Source organism: Stomoxys calcitrans, chromosome 1, assembly GCF_963082655.1.
Source record: "Stomoxys calcitrans chromosome 1, idStoCalc2.1, whole genome shotgun sequence".
Classification (NCBI taxonomy): Eukaryota; Metazoa; Arthropoda; class Insecta; order Diptera; family Muscidae; genus Stomoxys; species Stomoxys calcitrans.
This window is the reverse complement of record NC_081552.1, coordinates 250,686,530-250,708,827: the sequence shown is the minus strand read 5'-3', so window position 1 is coordinate 250,708,827 and position 22,298 is coordinate 250,686,530. Positions and strand designations below refer to the sequence as shown.

General features: G+C 37.7%; 2 protein-coding genes across 2 annotated transcripts in view; both read right to left on the bottom strand.

Moving 5' to 3' along the window:
* Positions 1 to 19,512, bottom strand: part of LOC106094949 (pH-sensitive chloride channel 2) — a 30,746-nt gene extending 11,234 nt beyond the window's left edge. Inside the window, exons 1-2 of the mRNA XM_059370815.1 lie at positions 19,288 to 19,512; positions 510 to 637 (exon numbers count right to left, since the gene is read on the bottom strand). Of these exons, the coding sequence (XP_059226798.1) occupies positions 510 to 637; positions 19,288 to 19,367 (208 nt within the window). The 5' untranslated portion in view covers positions 19,368 to 19,512. The remainder of the gene's footprint in view (positions 1 to 509; positions 638 to 19,287) is intronic.
* The window catches only part of LOC106094947 (cytochrome b-c1 complex subunit 8), a 69,136-nt gene that overhangs the window by 15,556 nt on the left and 31,282 nt on the right, over positions 1 to 22,298 (bottom strand). The window lies entirely within an intron of this gene.

Here is a 22,298-nt window from a genome sequence, read left to right as displayed (position 1 = left end):
GCCAAGAGTATTATTTCGGTGCCCTTGGATACATGCGATATGTGTCGGTTCGCTCAGTAGTTGCACCAAACCATTATGCACAGCGAACAGCTCAACGCAATGGCCCTTAGGAGTCGTATGACTCGAATGGGAAAGCCAGGAGGAGTTGTGGGCATTAAAATCCCCAGCAACAACGATTTGTGGGATTTGTGTGCAGAGTTTCATTTTTGCAAACGCAACGCTCAAAATCAGAGCTCGCGAACTATGCTGGCAAGGCTAAAATAAATGCCATGTTCACGGTCACATCTGGCAATGCTGAAATTAATGCCACATTTACGGTTCATCTGGCAACCTTCTTAAGAACTAAATTCATTTGTGCCCGTTGTCATACATGTTACAGATACACAAGGTACCCTAAATAGTTGGTTGCATCTGTGTAAGTAATTTGAATAACTAATACCAACATCATACATAGAGAACAAGACGTTATATACATTTATTTGTTATAACTAATCAGCAATAATACATACCAATCGGTCTTTCTAGACGATCGTAGCGGCAGACATGTGTTAGACGTTGTATTAGTTGTGACGGTTGCAATGATGTTGCATTTTCTAGGGAGGGACAATCCTCGTCATCTATAGTTGCGCCCAACGCCCTGTAAAAAGAACAAGAATAGGATTGTTTTTATATTTATATGGGTTTTTTTTTAAGAATTCCTAAGAAACTCTTAAAAAGAAAATATAATTTTGCAGTTATAACACTTTGAAAATGAACTGTTAAAAATATATTCTATGCAAATATATTTTAAAAAGCACTGAAAGAGTGATTGCACCTTTCAATCGATTGTTTGATCTTTATGGGGAAATTTCAAAATCTGCCACCTCTAAATGGTTTGAGGTAATTCGAAAAACATATTTTTGTACACAAGTGTTAGCTTAGTAAACAAGAGTTTTGCTAAAGGGGGTTTAATTGAAAGACAAAAAAAGGGAAAAAGAACACAACAATGTCAAGCAAATAAATAAGAATGAGTTAGTGGGTGAATACGGTTTGAACTTAGCCTCATATAAAATTTCCTATGAGAACTTTTCGCCTTTTATGGGCCCAAAATCTTAAATCAAGAGATCGGTCTATATGGCAGCTATATCCAAATCTGGACCGATCTGGGCCAAATTGCAGAGGGATGTTGAAGGGCCTTACACAACTCACTGTCCCAAATTTCATCGAAATTGGACGATAAATGCGTTTTTTATGGGCCCAAGACCTCAAATCGAGAGATCGGTCTATATGGCAGCTTTATCTAAATCTGAACCGATCTGTGCCATATTCCGGGAAGATGTGGAGGGGCCTAACACAACTCACTGTCCCAAATTTCGGCGATATCGGACAATTAATTCGTCTTTTATGGGCCCAAAACCTTAAATCGAGAGATCGGTATATATTCCAGCTATATCCTAATCTGAACCGATCTGGGCCAAATTGAACAAATGAAAAGGCGTTAAGTTCAGCCGGGCCGAACTTTGGATACCCACCACCTCGGGTATATATGTAAACCACCTATCATCAAAATCCGGTGTAAATTGCATTCCTTATATCGGATAGCAGTTATATCGAAATATGTTCCGATTTGGACCAACTATTAATAAGCAGAAGTCATTGTTCAATTGTGTATAACAAAATATTGGTCTTTTTAGAAGCTATATCTAAAAATAAACCGATCTGAACCATATACAACATGGATGTCTAGAAGCCTAACATAAGTCACTGTGTCAAAATTCAGTGAAATCGAATTATAAATGCGCCTATTATGGGCCCAAGACTTTAAATCGAGATATCGGTCAACATGGCAGCTATATTCAAATCTGGACCGATTGGGGCCAAGTTGCAGAAAAATGTCGAAGGGCCTAACACAACTCACTGTCCCAAATTTCGGCGAAATACGACAATAAATGCGCCTTTTATGGGTCCAAAACTTTAAGTCGAGGGATCGATCTATATGGCAGCGATATGCAAATCTGAACCAATCAGGGCCAAATTGAAGAAAGATATCGAAGGGCTTAAGACAACTGACTGTCCCGAATTTCAGCACAATCGAAAGATAAATGTGGCTTTAATGGGACTCAGACCCTAAATCGGAGGATCGGTCTACATGGCAGCTATATCCAAATCTGAACCGATCTGTGCCATATTGCAGAAATATGTCAAAGGACTTATCTTAACTCAACGTCCCAAATTGTGGCGACATCGGACAATAAATGCGCCTTTTATGGGTCCAAAACTTTAAATCGAGAGATCGGTCTATATGGCAGCTATATCCAAATCTGAACCGATCAGGTCCAAATTGAAGAAAGATATCGAAGGGCCTAAGACTACTGACTGTCCCGAATTTTAGCACAATCGGATGATAAATTTGGCTTTTATGGGACTCAGACCCAACATCGGAGGATCGGTCTATATGGCAGCTATATCCAAATCTGAACCGATCAGGGCCAAACTGATGGAGGATATCAAAGGGCTTACCACAACTCACTGTCCCAAATTTCAGCAAAATCGAATAGTAAATGTGGCTTTTATGGGCCCAAGACCCTAAATCGGAGTATCGGTCTATATGGCAGCTATATCCAAATCTGGACCGATCTGGGCCAAATTGACGAAGAATGTTGAAGGGCCTAACACAACTCGCTGTGCGAAATTTCATCCAAATCGGATATAAAATGTGGCTTTTATGGGCCTAAGACCCTAAATCTGAGGATCGGTCTATATGGCAGCTATATTCAAATCTGAACCGATCTGGGCCAAATTGCAGAGATATGTCGAGGGGCCTAACACAACTCACTGTCCCAAATTTCAGCAAAATCGGATAATAAATGTGGCTTTTATGGTCCCAAACCCCTAAATCGGCGGATCGGTCTATATGGTAGGTATAACCAAATCTGGACCAACCTGGGCCAAATTGAAGAAGGATGTCGAAGGGCCTAACACAACTCACTGTCCCAAATTTCAGAAAAATCGGATAATAAATGTGGCTTTTATGGGCCTATGACCCTAAATCGGCGGATCGGTCTATATGGGGGCTATATCAAGATATATCTTCATCTTCGAACTTAACCTGTTTATGGACAAAAAAAGAATCTGTGCAAATTTTCAGCTCAATATCTCTATTTTTAAAGACCGTAGCGTGATTTCAACAGACAGACGGACATATGGACTATATTGTAGTCAGACGACAGGAGGCTTATAACAATTCACTTCAAAACAAAAAAAAAACGTAAGCTCAAATGGGAAATCTGGCTTTTCATCAGAGCTCGTTTCCAATATTTCATTAGAGACTAAATAACGAAAATACGTTTTATGACTAAAAAATGAAAAAAATATATATTTTTACATTTTTTGACTTTTAACTGGAAAATCTTAAATTTCGAACAAATTTTCGAAATGTCGAGGGGACCAAATTTAGGGACCTGCCAATGGGCACCCAGACCACCAAGGGCCCTTTGATTTTTCATATGATCTCGTTAACACCTCAGCTCTAACCACATACAATTTTAGAGTTATCTTCATTCCTTCTCTAATGGCATATTTTTTACTAGTTTCTTATATTCCATCACACTGTGCGTTATCTCTTGGATTCCAAATTTTCCAACTGTTGGATCAAAAATATTTTCCTACTCAATCTTCCCATTAAAATCTCCCAGAACGATTTTTATATCATGGGCGGGACAGCGATCGTTCGTATTCTCTCTTTAGGCGTTCGCAGAAAATATCTTTCTTTGATCTGCTCGCCCTTGTCTCCCGTCGGGGCATTGATGCAAATAAGGCTGATGTTGAAAAATTTGCCTTTTATGCGGATTGTGGCTAGCCTCTTATACACCGTAGTAAAACTGGAGACAAGGTATTTCAACCACAAAAATTTCAACCAAATTCATGCCTCGGGTCATGGCAGCTATTGTTTAGTTCGTCACCGTTTGGTGAGACCCCATTCCCAGTCCATCGAACTGCCTGTCAGGCGGTAGTATCTACCTTGTACTTCTCCAATACATCCACCAGTGCGTATACTGCACCTTCTCCATAAAGAGTCCCGATATTCCAGGTGCCGATCCGCAGATAGGGGGTATATTCCATTAGTCATTCCGTTTGCAACACATCGAAATATTAATTTCTGACCCTAGAAAGTATATATATTTCGGATCGTCGTAAAATTGGAAAACGATTTAATGATGTCCCTGTGTCTGTCCGTCTGTCAGTCCATCTGTTGTAATCACTCTACAGCCTTCCAAAATTGAGATATTGAGCTGAAATTTGGCACAGATAAGTCTCATAAAAGCTTTATTTATTATCTGATTTCGCTGAAATTTGAAACAGTGGGTTACTTTAAACCTCCCGGCATATGACCTAAGTATGGATCAAATCGGACTATATTTAGATATAGCTGTCATATAGACCGATCTCCATATAAAGGGTCTGAAGCCCATAAAAGCTTTAGTTTTTAACCGATTTCGATGAAATTTGAAACAGTGAGTTATTTTAGGCCTCCCAACATAGGGCCCAAATATGGTTCAGATCGGACTATATTTAGATATAGCTGCCATATAAACCGATATGCCCATAGAGAGTCTGAAGCCCATAAAGGCTTTATTTTTTATCCGATATCGCTGAAATTTGAAACAGTGGGTAGTTTTAGGTATCCCGACGTCCGTTCCAAATATGGTTCGGATCGGACTATATTTAGATATAGCTGCCATATAGACCTATCTGCCAATTAAGGGTCTGAAGCCCACGAAAGCTTTATTTTTCATCCGATTTCGCTAAAATTTTAAACAGTGAGTAGTTTTAGGCCTCCCGACATCTGACCCAAATATGGTTCATATCGGACTATATTTAGATATAGCTGCCATATAAACCGATATGCCCATAAAGGGTCTGAAGCTCATAAAGGCTTTATTTTTATCCGATTTCGCTGAAATTTGAAACAGTGGGTAGTTTTAGGTCTCCCGACATCCATCCCAAATATCTTGATATAGGGCCTGAAGCCCATAAAAGCTTTATTTTTTATCCGATTTCGCTGAAATTTGAAACAGAAAGTAGTTTTAGGCCACCCGCTATCTGATCAAAATATGATAAAGATCGGACTATATTTAGATACAGCTGTCATATAGACCGATATTCCGATGAGGGGTCTGAAGTTCATAAAGCTTTATTTATTACCCGATTTTGTTGTGACTTATATTTATTAGACCACTCAATGTCCGTGCCGAATTTGGCTGCATAAGTAATCCGATTTTCACCGGAATTTTGACGAAAGGGGATTTACATATATACCCGAGGTGATGCGTATCCAAAGTTCAGCCCGGCCGAACTTACTGCCTTTTTACTTGTTTTGGTGTGTCTTCTCTACACAAGCTTTCGAATCCATCCCGCATGTCGCTAAGCTGCCACATTTCTTCGCCTCTTTGAACTGAACTAGTATACTGAGGTCGTTTGCATGGATCGTCAAAGTAAGGGGAGTCTGTTTTTTCTTTTCTTTTGTTCTCAGATTAATCCTCATAGCTTTTAGGGTGTGAGTTACTGGCCCAGCGCCCCAACCGCATGGGTTATGTGAAATCGCAAATGAATCCTTCGATATTACTAGCAGCAAGATCCGAACCGCTCCTCCAGCCTAATCAGGGAACTGAGGCTAATGTTGGTCATTGGCTATTTAAAGATGCCAATAACTCGCCTTGTCATTTCGAGTCATTGCCACCTGATCCCTCCCTGAGACTCTCCTCTCGAAATCGTTGACTGCCCGCGCATAAATAGGAAGCTTACCACCATTCGCAACCTGTGGACGTTTTCGGAGAATTATTCATAAGAATTTAAAAATTTCCAAAGGGCGAAAGCATACTCCGCAATTAATTTAACTACCTTCATCTGGCATTGAGAATTTTTGCCCACTCGCTTATACAATAGCTGGTTGTAACAGTTAAGCCAATGCAAATACTGGAGTTGATAAACAAATATATAATAAATGAAATAAAAAAAGGTAATAACAATAATGATACACATGTGTTTGCTTTTGGTCCACTGCCTTAACCAAATAAATGAATAAGACACACGGACAGACAGACAGACGAATTATACATAATTAAATAAATAAATGACAACTTTGTTGAAGTATACACTGCGCTGTATCATTGTCAACAGTATTGTTGTTTTGAGATACATATGAATATACAAAACTCATTTAATTAACTTTTGCATTAACGAAATCATTGTTAAATTTTAGGAGAATAGGTAAACTTTTTGCATTCGCCCACCCTCGCTTATAGTATTTACACACAAAAAATGCAAAAAAAAACCAAAATGACAAATAAACATTTTTATTTAATTGGGAATTATGAAGAGGAGTGTCAAATATTTGTGTGACATTGAAGAAAGGCAAGAAGTTCTGAGTAAAGAAGTGTCGCACTGCGGCACGCTGTACAGTGGTCCATTATCGAAATCTCTCTGTCATATGTTTCCAACTATGGTTCTATGTTAGGTTCAGTGTACACCTCAAGTGAAATTTTCCAATCTAAACATATGGTGACAAAACACTATGCATATGTTTGCCCAATCTGCTACACTTTTTTGGTGATGGAGTAAGCATTTATCCAAATTAATCATTATTTTGTATAAATAAAGCCATTGCGTGGCGCAAAAATGATCAAAGTAATAGTTTTCTTGCAAAGAAACCAAAAAAAAAAATCTCCAATGGTTTCAATGTCACCCTGTAATACAAAACAAACCGAAAATTTCGCTTAGGATTTGTCAATGCTTTTCTTATGGAAACGAAATTTTCGCCAGAGGTGCATACTGCCCTTTTGATGAAATTTTTTGGTTTATAAAAACCAATGTTTGAATGGGTTTTAAATTCTTTGAATTACTCTGGCAACTCTGCATGCGATTTTCTCAAAATCTGAGCGAGCGCATCACACCTATGCTGCAATTGGGTTCAATACATTTTCTATTTTCTATATGTGTATACACACACACACACATCAAAACCATTGCAAACAATGGTCAGCTATGTCCATATGAGCGTATGTGTAATATTTAGTGCTTTATAAATAAATCATTCGCCAGAGGGTACTTATAGCAATCATGCCTTAAGCAGAGTAAAACTTTGCACAGATTCTTTTTTTGTCCATAAGAGGGTTAAGTTCGAAGATGGGCTATATCGGACTATATCTTCATATAGCCCCCATATAGACCGATCTGGCGTTTTAGGGTCTTACGCCCATAAAAGCCGCATTTATTATCCGATTTTGCTGAAATTTGGGACAGTGAGTTGTGTTAGGCCCTTCGGCATCCTTCTTCAATTTGGCCCGGATCAGTCCAGACTTGGATTTAGCTGTCATATAGACCGAACCGCGGGTTAAGGGGTTTGGGCCCATAAAAGCCACATTTATTATCCGATTTTGCTGAAATTTGGGACAGTGAGTTGCGTTAGGCCCTTCGACATCCTTCTCCAATTTGGCCCAGATCGGTCCAGATTTGGATATAGCCCCCATATAGACCGATCCGCGGATTTAGGGTCTTAGGCCCATAAAAGCCGCATTTATTATCAGATTTAGCTGAAATTTGGGACAGTGAGTTGTGTTAGGCCCTTCGACATCCTTCTTCAATTTGGCCCAGGTCGGTCCAGATTTGGTTATACCTACCATATAGACCGATCCGCCGATTTAGGGGTTTGGGACCATAAAAGCCACATTTATTATCCGATTTTGCTGAAATTTGGGACAGTGAGTTGTGTTAGGCCCCTCGACATATCTCTGCAATTTGGCTCAGATCGGTCCAGATTTGGATATAGCTGCTATATAGACCGATCCACCGATTTAGGGTCTTAGGCCCATAAAAGCCACATTTATTATCCGATTTTGCTGAAATTTGGGACAGTGGGTTGCGTTAGGCCCTTCGACATTCTTCTCCAATTTGGCCCAGATCGATCCAGATTTGGATTTAGCCCCCATATAGACCGATCCGCGGATTTAGGGTCTTAGGCCCATAAAAGCCACATTTATTATCCGATTTTGCTGAAATTTGGGGCAGTGAGTTGAGTTAGGCCCTTCGACATCCCTATCCAACTTGGCCCAGATCGATCCATGAGAGCTATATCTAAATCTGTACCGATTTCGATGAAATTCAGCAGTAACGTCGAGAGTCAAAAGAAAATCCATCCTGCCGTACTTTGAGAGAATCGGTTTACAAAAGACCATTTTATTGCAATATTACTGCAAATTGGACAAACATATATATGGGAGCTATATCTAAATCTGAACTGATTTCGAGAAAACTTCTCACATACTGTGATAGTCGTCGAGGCAAGCGTTGTACGAAGTTTGGGAAGATTAGTCAATCAATGCGCTTGTAGTGGCTCTAGGAGTGATAATCGCGCGATATATATATATGAGCTATGTCTAAATCTGAACCGATTTCCATGAAATTTACCAGTAATGTCTAGAGTCATAAAAATTCCTTCCTGCCAAATTTTGAGAGAATCGGTTAACAAATGACCATTTAATTGCATTATTACTGAAAATCGGACGAACATATATATGAGAGCTATACCTAAATCTGAACCGATTTCGAGCGAACTTCTCAGATATTATGGCAGCCGTCGAGGAAAGCGTTTTGCAAAATGTTGGCAAGATGGATCAGTAAATGCGCTTGTTGTGACTCCAGATGTTAAAATCGGGCGATATATACATATGAGAGCTATATCTAAATATGTACCGATTTCCATGAAATTCACCAGTAATGTCGAGAGTCAAAAAGAAAATCCTTCCAGCCGTACTTTGAGAGAATCGGTTTACAAAAGACTATTTTATTGCAATATTACTGCAAATCGGATGACCATATATAGGGGAGCTATATCAAAATCTGAACTGATTTCGAGCAAACTTTGCAGACATTGAGGAAGTCGCCAAGGAAAGCGTTGTACAAAGTTTTAGAAAGATTGGTCAATAAATGCGCTTGCAGTGTCTCCAGGAGCGAAAATCAGGGAATATATACAAATGACCATTTTATTGCATTATTACTGAAAATCGGACGAACATATATATGGGAGCTATATCCAAATCTGAACCGACTTTTTCGAATTTCAATAGGCTTCGTCTATAGGCCGTAGATCATGCCTGTACCAAATTTGAAGACGATCGGATGAAAAAACCCAAATTAACATGGACAGACGGACAGACAGACAGACAGACAGACAGACAGACAGACGGACAAAGCTAAATCGAATCAGAAAGTGATTCTGAGTCGATCGGTATACTTATCAATGGGCCTACCTCACTTCCTTCTGGGTGTTACAAACAAATTCATTAAGTTATAATACCCTGTACCATAGTAGTGGTGTAGGGTATAATTACCTATAAATCTAAGGATTTCGCTGAAACCATAGGATGGGTGTGTACTAATTTCGTCATTCTGTTTGTAACACCTCGAAATAAGTGTCTGAGACCCCATAAAGTATAGATGTCCTCGATCGTCATGTCATTTTAAGTCGATCTAGCCATGTCTGTCTGTCTGTCGAAATCACGCAAACTTTCGAAGGAGTAAAGCTAGGCGCTTGAAATTTTGCACAAATACTTTTTATTAGTGTAGGTCGGTTGGGATTGCAAATGAGCCAAATCGGTCCATGTTTTGATATAGCTGCCATATAAACCGAACTTGGGTCTTGACTTCTTGAGCCTCTAGAGGGCGCAATTCTCGTCCGGTTTGAATGAAATTTTGCATGTAGTTGACGTCACTTCCAACAACTGCCCTATGTATGGTTCCAATCGGTATATAACCTGATATAGCTGCTATATAAACCGATCTTGGCTCTTGATTTCTTGAGCCAATAGAGCGAGAAATTCTCATTCGATTTGGCTGAAATTTCGCATGAGGTGTTTTGTTATGGCTTCCAATAACTGTGCTGAGTATGGTACAAATCGGTACATAACCTGATATAGCTGCCATATAAACCGATCCGGGATCTTGACTTCTTGAGCCTCTAGAGGGCGCAATTCTCATCCGATTTGAAATTTTGTACAACGGCTTTTCTCATGACCTTCAACATACGTGTCTAATATGGTCTGTGGACGAGTGTGTAGCGCTTCTTGAATCGTCTACTGAGGAGGCATCGTAGTGTTTTACTAGTATGTTTACCATTTCTCATGAATTCAATTCTATTACTTTTTTCTTGTACAATTCCCTTTTTCGCATACTTTTGACATATTTTGATTGATTATGTATATATTAACTTTAATATGTTTCCTGTTTTTGATCTCATTTTTTATATTGATCAGCTGTTTTAGAAATGATTATGAATTTAAATTGTTACATGGATTTAAATACTATCTTTATTATGATTACTTTATTACTATTAGACGGTTTTCGGCTCCCCATGTTAAATTTCTTGCACATTTTCGATGTCTTCTAATTTGAACTTAGGTCCTGTTGTTAGCAACAACACTTACATTAAATCTATACTGCGTGGTTGTAACGATAAATTAAAAGTGGCCCATTTGAATTGCCAAAGTATGAGACCTAATGTTTGCTCTTCCAAATTTGATGAGCTTAAATCTATTTTGTGTGATTCTATGCTTGATCTTGTTGGACTGTCCGAAACTTGGCTGAAGTCAGCCGTTTCTCTACGTTCTGTTAGCGTTCCAGGCTACATATTTCATAGAAATGATCGCAAAAGTTCCAGAGGTGGTGGTGTTGGTATTTACATCTCTTCATCACTTCGTCATAAACTTGTTTTTAGTAGTTCGATTTTGGGGAAGTGTGAATCTCTGTTTCTTGAGTTATACTCTGGTTCGTTGAAAATATTATTTGGCGTTGTATACTTACCTCCTCCCGGCGATATTTCCACGTTTGAAGAAATTCACCGTGACCTTTTTCTTAAATTTTCGAATATTATCGTTGTCGGAGATTTTAATTGCAACTTATTTAATATTTCAGCTTCTTCTTTAGTCCATTCAACGTGTCGTAGATTGTGCTTGACTGTTTTGCACAATGCTAAGCCAACTCATTACGATGTAGTGCACGGTACAACGAGTCTGATTGATTTTATGCTTTTGAGTTCTAATTTAAGTAAGTTCACATCTGGCCAGGTTCAGTGCCCTGCAATCTCTCGTCATGTGCTGTTATTTGGGGTTTTTGACTTTCACTTGAGTAGAACGGAGTCTTTTGTAGAATACCATGATTACAAGAACATCGATATGTCTGGCATGCTTAGTTATTTGATAGATTTTGATTTCTCGGATATTTTTAGTGCACTGGATGTCGATACTAAGTGTTTTCTTATCTCTTCTCTTTTTGAGGATCTCTATTCATTTGTTCCTGTTGTCAGGAAAAATGTGATATCTGTTGGTAATGAGTGGATGAACTCCAGGAATATTGTTTTCACCAAATCATTAAGAGACTTGGCTTACGCAGATTATCAAGTGAATAGATCTCCTGAAAAATGGAGAACTTTTTGCAAATATCGAAATAAGACAAAATCTCTTATACGTAAGGAGAGACGAAGATACTATTTAGAACGGTTCAAGGGACTGCGTGCAGATGGTTTGTGGAAAGTTCTTCGCGCATCTGGCTGCATAGGTGATGATGCAGTTGTGTTTAATAATGATGTTAATGACGTTAATACCTTTTTTGTTGATGGCGTGTCTTCTGATGCGAGCTCTATTATTGATCTAGAAGCATTTTCCTTCAATGAAAGTGGGTTTTCTTTCGATTGTGTCAACATCAATGACATTGCCAATGCCATTTCAAAAATAAAGTCAAAATCAGTTGGTGTTGATGGGCTATCTGTTCTTTTTTTGAATGTTGTTTTTCCTTATGTGTCTGAGGTCATTTTGGATTTAGTTAATTCCATTTTAACATCTTCTGTTTTTCCAACTGCTTGGAAAACGGCTCGAGTAGTTCCTATTCCTAAAACTGTTCCTGTCAATGGCCCGGATGATCTAAGACCCATTTCAATTTTACCCATTTTGTCAAAGGTTTGTGAGCACATTATGAAGGATCAGATTCTTGCACAATTTTCTAACCGCATTTTCTACAATCAGCATGGATTTCGTAAAGGTCATAGCACTACGACTTTACTTCTCCAGCTAACAGATTCTATTAGAGCGAATAGCAATTTGGGCAGAGATAGTGTGTTGGTTTCCCTTGACTTGACTAAGGCGTTTAATTCCATTTGTTTTAAAATTTTATTAGAGAAGCTTTGTGTTAAATTTAATTTTTCTAGACCTGCTTGCAGGCTTGTCCTTTCCTACTTATATGGAAGGTCTCAATTTGTGGACATGAGCGGCAATGTATCTTCTACACTTCCTCTTACCTCTGGTGTTCCCCAAGGCTCAGTCTTGGGCCCTTTGCTTTTTCTTTTTTATGTAAATGATCTACCGGACTGCTTAGATGTTTCCATTTGTTCTATTTTCTTGTATGCGGATGATGTTATGCTTCTTTTCAGTGGTCATCGTGATTTTCTTAATGATTTCCAGGTTGGAATAAACCGCTGTTTGAGTCAAGTTATTCAATGGACAAGTACGAATGCTTTAAGGGTCAACCCCCTTAAGTCTAAAGCTTTGATTTTTGGAAACCGGGCTTTTGATTTACCCCTGTTTTTGGGGGATAATAGAGTTAATTTTGTCAATGAGCTTAAGTGCCTTGGAGTGTTGCTAGATAGGAACCTGAATTTTGGAGCTCATGTCGACTTTATTCATAGTAAGGTATATTATAGCTTGCGTAGAATATATTCTACCAATATTTATTTGCCCCTTTGGGTTAAAAGACGACTGGCTCATGCTTTACTTGTACCTTCTATTAGATATGGTCTGGAGGTTGTATCGGGTACTATGATGGGCAATATCCAGAAGTTGAAGCGTATTATGAATGCTATAGTTCGGTTTGTTTTCAATGTTCGTAGGCGTGCACACATAGGAGAATTCGTTAAACATTTTCTGGGTGTTTCTTTTGAAAGTTACATCGATCGTAGTAACGTACTCTTGTTTTACAAGATTATTAGAAGTGGTGTGCCTTTTTCTTTGCGTGATTCATTTACCTTCTCTCATTCGGTTCGAAATACCCAGATTATGATACCTAGGATATCGTGCTCTTTGTATGAGAAGTCTTTTGTTGTGCGGATTGCCCGATTTTGGAACTTTTTACCAGTGGATTTGAGGGTTTTCTCCCACTCAAATAATGCTTTTCGTTTAAAAATTGTCAACTACTTGCAACTCTGAAGTATCAGATATTTCTGCACACTTTAATTGCGCTTACTTTTTAAATGTACGACTGTGCTACTGCTTCTAGATATGTTAACTGTTAATTTTTATATATAATGCTAAATACTTCCTACTTTTGACGTTGTTGCTTTCAATATAGGACTTTTTTGGTATATTTTTTGTATTCTACTAATAATTTTTGGCTGGGGAGCCCATAGGAATACGATTTGTAATCTGATAAAAGATATAGATTAAGAATAGTTTTATACGCTTATTGCTACTTAGGTGTATAAGTTATGTTTGTAATACAAGTATTTTGGCCTAATTGGCTTAGTATTGCAATGAATGAATAAATAAATAAAAATAAATAAATAAATAAATAAATCGATCAATAGCTTGATACAGCTCCCATATAAACCTATCTCCCGATTTTACTTCTTGAGCCCCTGCATGGCGCAATTTTTATCCGAATGAACTTAAATATTACACAATGACTTCTACAATGTTCAGCATTCCTTTATGGTCCGAATCGAACTATAGCTTGTTAGTTCTTATATTTTATAATTTTACTCTTTTGGTACTCATTTTGGTTCTTTTCCTAAAAACTCAGATTCCTTACCTAAAACCGGCCCAATAACCTTGGTAGGTATACATACAAGGTTCGGGTCTGAAACACTTAAGGCGTTTTTAATTTGTTTTGATGTGGATTTAGTTATCCATGTTTTTAGTTCTTCATGATTGTGTTGCATTTCAATAGTAACAATTGTTTAAATAAAAAATATATATACATACTATATAAAATTGTAAAATGCTTATTTTTAATACCCATATGAGTTATTATGTCGTAAAATGAATAACGTAACGAAATATTTGCATTATTAACTATTCCTCTATTCCCAGTCACGTAATCTCATTAAGATGCATCTTACATAAAAATGGGACAAATTTACGAGGTTGGGTGGCATTGCTCATAACTGATTATCTGGAAGAAAAACGAATTATAACGAACTCGTCGATGATACTGCATTCCCCATGGTATAAAAACTTTATTTGAAAAAAAAAAAACCAAAACAAATACCAACAGAACCTCAAATCTTGTGAATGATGGTGATGGCTATCTTTCAGCTAAGTGTAGATGAACTTCGATCTACAGCAATCTGTGGTGAGGTGTACAAATTTATAATCTGTCGGCATTTAGGTGTCATTAAATATCTTCTCCATGCGGGAAGCTGACTCATCAACGCTGTGACATTTTTAATGATAACAGGTGATTTTTGTTTTTTTTTTATTATTATAAACTTTTTTTCCAAGAAAAGTTATCTTTTCTTTCCCCATACATACATAAGTCTTCAATTAAAGTTTTTAAATTTAATAGAAGAAAAAAAAAACAACTCTGCAAAAATTATTACTTTACTAAAAGGAAATAAGTAAGAGAGTGCTAAGTTCGGCCGGGCCGAATATTATATACCCTCTCCACCATGGATCGCATTTGTCGAGTTCTTTGCGTGGTATCTCTTTTAATAATAATGAATAGGAATATGTTAGTGGAGCTTAAGCTAGTTGTAGTCTGATTCGAACCATAAATGAATTGAATGCTGAACATTGCAGAAGTTATTCTGTGTAAGATTTCAGTCCATTCGGATAAGAATTGCGCCTTGTAGAGGCTCAAGAAGCAAAATCGGGAGATCGGTTTATGTGGGAGCTGTATCAAGCTATGGATCGATTCAGACCATATAAGACACATATGTTGAAGGTGTCGTACAAAATTTGTGCCATATCGAATGATAATTGCGCCCTCTAGAGGCTCAAGAAAGCAATATCCCAGATAGGTTTATATGGCAGCTATATCAAGTTAGGAACCGATTTGAACCATACTTAGCACAGTTGTTGGAAGTGATACCAAAACACCACATGCAAAATTTCAGTCAAATCGGACGAGAATTGCGCCCTCTAGAGGCCAAAGAAGTCAAGACCCAAGATCGGTTTGTATGGCAGCTATATCAAAAAGTGGGCCGATTTGGCCCATTTACAATCCCAAGCGAACTACACTAATTAAAAGTATTTGTGCAAAATTTCAAGCGCCTAGCTTTATTTCTTCGAAAATAAGCGTACTTTCGACAGACAGACGGACGGACGGATGGACGGACGGACGGACAGACGGACGGACGGACATGGCTACTTCGACTTAAAATATCATAACGATCAAGAATATATATCAAGATATACTTTATGGGGTCTTAGACGCACATTTCTAGGTGTTACAAACAGAATGACGAAATAAGTATACCCCCATGCTATGGTGGAGGGTATAAAAAACACAGCGGAAATGAATTGCTTAAGTTCAATGCACCAATTAGAACATCAGGCAAGGCAAGAAGTTGATTATACTGTTCATATGCAAAAATAGACATGAGATAAAAATAAATTAAAACACACTTTTGAGATAGAACGAGATAGAAATGCATTACCAAATTGGGAAAAAATTAACTGAGATATGCACATTAGAATAGGGGGTAATTAAAAATTTGCGAACTCTCCTGTAGCAGTTGCGATTCGAAGTTGGGCATGCCACATGTAGGTCCCTTGATAAGCAAGGCAAACATAGAACACAAACCAAAAATCCTTTAAGAAAGTTGCAATGATTAGTTCCGAAAGAGTAATTCAAGAAAAGTGCTCTCTAAACTGTAATGACAAAGACAAAATTTTTTTCAGAGACATGAATGGTGCAGCAACTAATAGCATGTGTAGGGTATTTGGGAAAGATGATGAGATGTTAGAGCATGTCCTACGTCATTGCCCGGCTTTCGCGGTACCAGGTACCGGCACTTAGGTGAGACACACACCATACCAGAGATGAACCAACTTTTGTAAGTAGGGCGGTATTCTTGACTTAGATTTTCTATTTATATCCTCCACCATAGGATGGGGGTATATTAATTTCGTCATTCTGTTTGTAACTTCTCGAAATATTCGTCTCAGACCCCACAAAGTATATATATTCTTGATCGTCATGACATTTTATGTCGATCTAGCCATCTTCATCCGTCTTACCGTCCGTCTGTCTGTCGAAAGCACGCTAACTTTCGAAGGAGTAAAGTTAGCCGCTTGCAATTTTGCACAAATACTTCTTATAGGTGTAGGAAGGTTGGGAATGTAAATGGACCATATCGGTCCATGTTTTGATATAGCTGCCATAAAAACCCATCTTGGATCTTGACTTCTTAAGCCACTACAGGGCGCATGAGGTGTTTTTTATGATTTTCAACAATTGTGCCTAGTACGGATGAAATCGATGCATAACCTGATATATCTGTCATATAAACTGATCTGGGGTCTTGACTTCTTGAGTCTTTAGAGGGCTCAAATCCTACCCGATTTCGCTGAAATTTTGCATGACGTGTTTCGTTATGACTTTCAAAAACGGTGCACAGTATGATTCAAATCGGTTTATAACCTGTTATAGCTGCCATATAAACCGATATGGGATCTTGACTTATTGAGCCTCTATAGGGCGCAATTACTATCTGATGTGGCTGAAATTTTGCATGCGGTGTTCTTTTATGATTTTCAACATTTGTGCCTAGTACGGATGAAATCGATGCATAACCTGATATAGCTGTCATATACACCGATCTGTGGTCTTGATTTCTTGAGTCTTTAGAGGGCGCAATTCCTATCCGATTTGGCTGAAATTTTGCACGACGTGTTTCGTCATGATTTTCAAAAACTGTGCTCAGTATGGTTCAAATCGGTCCATAACCTGATAGAGCTACCATATAACCCGATCTGGGATCTTGACTTATTGAGCCTCTATAGGGCGCAATTACTATCTGATTTGGCTGAAATTTTGCGTGAGATGTTCTTTAATGATTTTCAACAACTGTGCTCAGTATGGTTCAAATCGGGTAATAACCTGATATAGCCGTCATATAAACCGATGTGGGGTCTTGACTTCTTGAGTCTCCATAGGGCAGAATTATTATCTGATTTGAGTGAAATTTTGTACAACGGCTTCTCCCATGACCTTCAACATACGTGTCAAATATGGTCTGAATCGGTCTATAACCTAATACAGCTCCTCTATAAGACGATCTCCCTATTTTACTTTTTGAGCCCCTAAATGACTTCTACTGTGGTCCAAACAAATTGGAATGAATGTTGGATCTAAAAAGTGACACCGGGAAAAGAACTCGAAAAATGCGATCCATGGTGGAGGGCATATAAGATTCGGCCCGGCCGAACTTAGCACGCTTTCACTTGTCCAAGGTTACTTTTTTTTTGTATTTAGCGCGCACAACAAGCCGATTTGCATACACCTGGCTTAGGTGTATGTTCATAGTGGAAATTTTCTGTAAAGACAAAATTTCAAGAAATTTTTCTAAAGACAAAATTTCAAAAATATTTGTTAACCAGTAAGGAAAGGCAAAAGTCGGGCGGAGCTCTACACCTACCCTACAATTATAAATTCGGGCAATACATAAATATATATGTGTATGAGAGCTATATCTAAATCTGAACCGACTTTCAAACAGATCGTTTGATAATTGTAGTTTCTATGGCCATTTAAGTGCAAATCGGGCGATACATATATATGGAAGCTATATCTAAATTTGAAGCGATTTTGATGAAATTTTGTAGATATGTTAAAATCGATAACAAAACAACCCGTGTCAAATTTTGTGCAGATCGGTTGACAATTTTAGCTACTACGGCCATTCAAGTGCAATTCGGGCAATACATATGTATGAGAGCTATGTCCAAATCTGAATCGATTTTGATGAAATTTTGCAGATATGTTAAAATCAGTAACAAAACAGTCCGTGGCAAATGTTGTGCAGATCGGTTGAAAATTGTAGTTACTACGGCCATTTAAGTGCAAATCGGCCGATACATATGTATGGGAGCTATATCTAAATCTGAACCGATTTTTACCAAAATCAATAGCGTTCGTCCTTGAGCCAAAAAAGTGATATATGCTAAATTTCGTGATGATTGGACAACAAAAACGTCCTGCACTATTATTACAAGAATATATATGGACTCACAGACGGACATGGCTAAATCGAATCAGAAAGTGATTCTGAGTCAATCGGTATACTTATCAATGGGTCTAGCTCTTTCTCTGCCATCGGACAATAAATGCGCTTTTTATGGGCCCAAAACCTTAAATCGAGAGATCGGTCTATATGGCAGCCATATGCAATTCTTGATCGATCTGGGCCATATTGAAAAAGGATTTCGAAGGGCCTAACACAACTCTCTGTTCCAAATTTTGGGAAAATCAGACAAAAAATGCGCCTTTTATGGTCCAAAAACCTTAAATCGAGAGATCGGTCCATATGGCAGATATATCCAAATCTTAACCGATCTGTGCCATATTGCAGAAGTATGTCGAACGGAGCCTCTAGAGGTCGCAATTATTATCCGATTTGCCTGAAATTTTGTGCGACGGATTCTCTCATGACCATCAACATACGTATTTATTATGGACTGAATCGGTCTATCGGCTCCCATATAAATTGATCTCTCTATTTTACTTCTTGAGCCCCCAAAGGGCGCAAATCTTATTCGAATTGGCTGACATTTTACACAGGTCTCCAACATATAATTTAATTATGGTCCAAACCGGACCATATCTTGATATCGCTCTAATATCAGAGCAAATCTCTTCTTATATGAGATGCCGGGAAAAGAACTCGACAAATGCGATCCATGGTGGAGGGTATATAAGATTCGGCCCGGCCGAACTTAGCACGCTTTTACTTGTTTTTCTTTTAAATTAAAAAAATATGGCATAGTTACTTGGCCAATTCTTTTTTGTAACAAAATAAAATGAAAAACCTTTTATTGATAATTCAGAAAAAAATTATTTATATATAAAAAATAAAATTCTATAAGCATATAAATACAAAGTATAAGCAGCTCTAAAAAAAGATAAAAGAGATAATATTAATATAGTTAATCATGATCATCTAACAATTCTATTAATTAAAGAAATTTCTCCTAGTAAATTTAATGTAGGAGGACCTCATAAAAACATTGCAAACCTCATATCTCGAGAATCTAGCATACTTACATTGTATTCTTCTGTGTGATTGTGAGCACCAGGGTTATCAGAAGAACTTTTGTGTAAATTTGAAAATGTACATTTGTCATTGTTGTAGCTGCAGGGGGTATTTTATATTCGGAATCAATTATGGAGAATATTTTCTAGATATTCTTAGGATTTTAGCACACAATATTCAAATACATTGAGGGCAATTATCACTTTTGTTTTTTAATTGTATGTAAATTTGGATTTGTTTTTCCGAAACTAATATAAACCAATTTGTACAATTCTTTTGTTTTTTTGAAGTTTCGAGAAAACCGTAAAACACTATTTATATGTGCGTGTGTTGTTTGTTATTTCTTTTTTTAGAACAATGCAGATATAGTATTAAGGCACATTTATTATCTTAGCGTTTTGATTTCTCTATTCACCGCATATCTCTTCTTTGTCAGAGGAAACTTCTTTTTATATTTTTTGAATATTTGTTCTTGTTTTGAAAATTTAGCGCGTCAATTGTAGTGTATTTTTTTTTTAATTTTTCACCTTTGCAATGCGAGTACCTTTTCTAAACTAAAACTTCTTCTGTCACATTATATCATTTTTATTGTTTCAAGTTACTGATAAGCAACCCAACTGCTCGCTGCTCCACACGAAATCGTTAAAAAGCATACGAAGTGTTGGCAGTCTCCCAACACCACCTGTATACACATGCATAGCAGAGATATGCAAGTTGCCCTCTGTATTGTATTGAGGGGGAGGTTGCTTGTTCTGTTCGCTGGGTTTGTACATGTATGTGTGTATGCTGTGAGTGGGGCTGCTGTGTCTGCTTTTGCTGGGGTTAATGCTACTTCATACATATTACTCTCCACACTCTTTGGTTTTTTTTTTTTATTTCTCACAGTTGTTCCTGTTGTTATGGTGATATTTTAACTGATCGTTGTTGTCGCTTTTGTTCGAATATCTCCCGAACATTTGGTGGCTCTCTTTGTGTGTTGTCGATTAAGCCATAGAATTGGCAATTAGTTGACGGAAGTGATATTGCTGTCTTCACTATTTGCTAGAATAGAAATTCAGTTTTGTGGGGGGAACCACCAACTTTATATTATCTCCATACAGAATATATAAAAACGAATAGTTTTTCAAATAAAACATGATATTAAAATGAAAATGTATTAAATTTAAAGTGAAAAAAATTAAAAAAAAATGTTTTTAATTTTAAGACAATTTTATGTATTAAAGCCTTTGAAGCAAAATTGTCTCAATGAGTCTGTTCGACAGGCTGCCAGTATAGCCTTATCTATGGCATAACTTAGATGACCCAGACAGAATCCCCAAGTAAAAATTTACAGAAGATTAACATGTCCAGTTAATATTTGCAGAAGAGTAGCAGCAAACTTTTATTCTCTTTCGTTATTTATTTGAATGAAACAATTGCTTTTCATAAAGCCTCTGTTCGGTGCTGCAAATTGCTACAGCAAAAAATTAACAAACTCTTAAAATTATGGGACGCTTTTCGTCTTTGGTTAGAAGACTTTTCAACCATATTAGGTGTGATGGCTTCAAGGGTCGTGCGTTGGTATGTTGTATTTGAATGGTATTAATTGCGAAAACGCATCTATGATACAGTTACCACATTTACCAAGCTCGACAACCCTGCTTATAAGCTGTACTTTTCCCAATGCATGTATTGGGTTGCCCAAAAAGTAATTGCGGATTTTTTAAAAGAAAGTAAACGCATTTTTAATAAAACTTAGAATGAACTTTAATCAAATATAATTTTTTTACACTTTTTTCTAAAGCAAGCTAAAAGTAACAGCAGATAACTGGCAGAAGAAAGAATGCAATTACAGAGTCACAAGCTGTGAAAAAATTTGTCAACGCCGATTATATGAAAAATCCGCAATTACTTTTTGGGCAACCCAATATTTGTGTGTGATGACAGACATTCTATCTGTGTCAAATTACACTTCTTCCGTACTACACATGATTTTGTGCATCTGTTGGAAGTTGTATTGATGGCTTCGAACGCTAAGACAACGGCAATGGCTCTCGCTGTTCTTCCGTGTGCCCAGGTTCGAATCTTGGCCGGGCTCTGCCGAATTTTTCATTTTTCAAGTTTTTTTGCCTGCTAGGGCGAAGATCATTATTATATACTCTGTTAAAATGTAGAAAGAACAAATAAAAAGTTAAGTAAAGTTCGGCCGGGCCGAACTTTGGATACCCACCTCCTCGGGTTTACATGTAAACCAAATTCGACACGGACATTGAGTGGTCTAATAAGTACAAGTCATTGTTCAATTTTGTACAACAATTATTGGTTTTTTGGTAGCCATAACCAAATATAGACCGTTCAGAACCATATACGATACCGAAGTCGGAAAGCCTAACATAAGTCACTGTGTCAAATTTCAGCGAAATCGGATTATAAATGTGGCTTTTATGGGCCTACGACCCTAAATCGGAGGATCGGTCTATATGGCAGCTATATCCAAATTGATGAGGGATGTCGAAGGGCCTTACACAACTCACTGGCCGAAATTTCAGCGAAATCGAGCAATAAATGTGCCTTTTATGGGCCCAAAAACTTAAATCGAGAGATCGGTCTATATGGCAGCTATATCCAAATCTGGTCCGATCTAGGCTAAATTGCAGAAAGATGTCAAAGGGTCTAGTCCAACTCACTGTCCCAAATTTTTGGCTCCATAGGACAATAAATTCGCCTTTATGGGCCAAAAACCTTAAATGAAGAGATCGGTCTATATGGCAGCTATATCCAAATCTAGACCGATCTGGGCCAAATTGAAGAGGGATGTCGAAGGCCGCAACACAACTCACTGTCCCAAATTTCGGAGACATCGGACAATAAAAGAGCCTTTTATTGTTTTGAAAACCTTAAATCGAGAGATCGGTCTATATGGCAGCTATATCCAAATCTGAACTGATCTGGATCAAATTGCAGAAAGATGTCAAAGGATCTAGTCCAACTCACTGTCCCAAATTTTCGGCTCCATAGGACAATAAATTCGCCTTTATGGGCC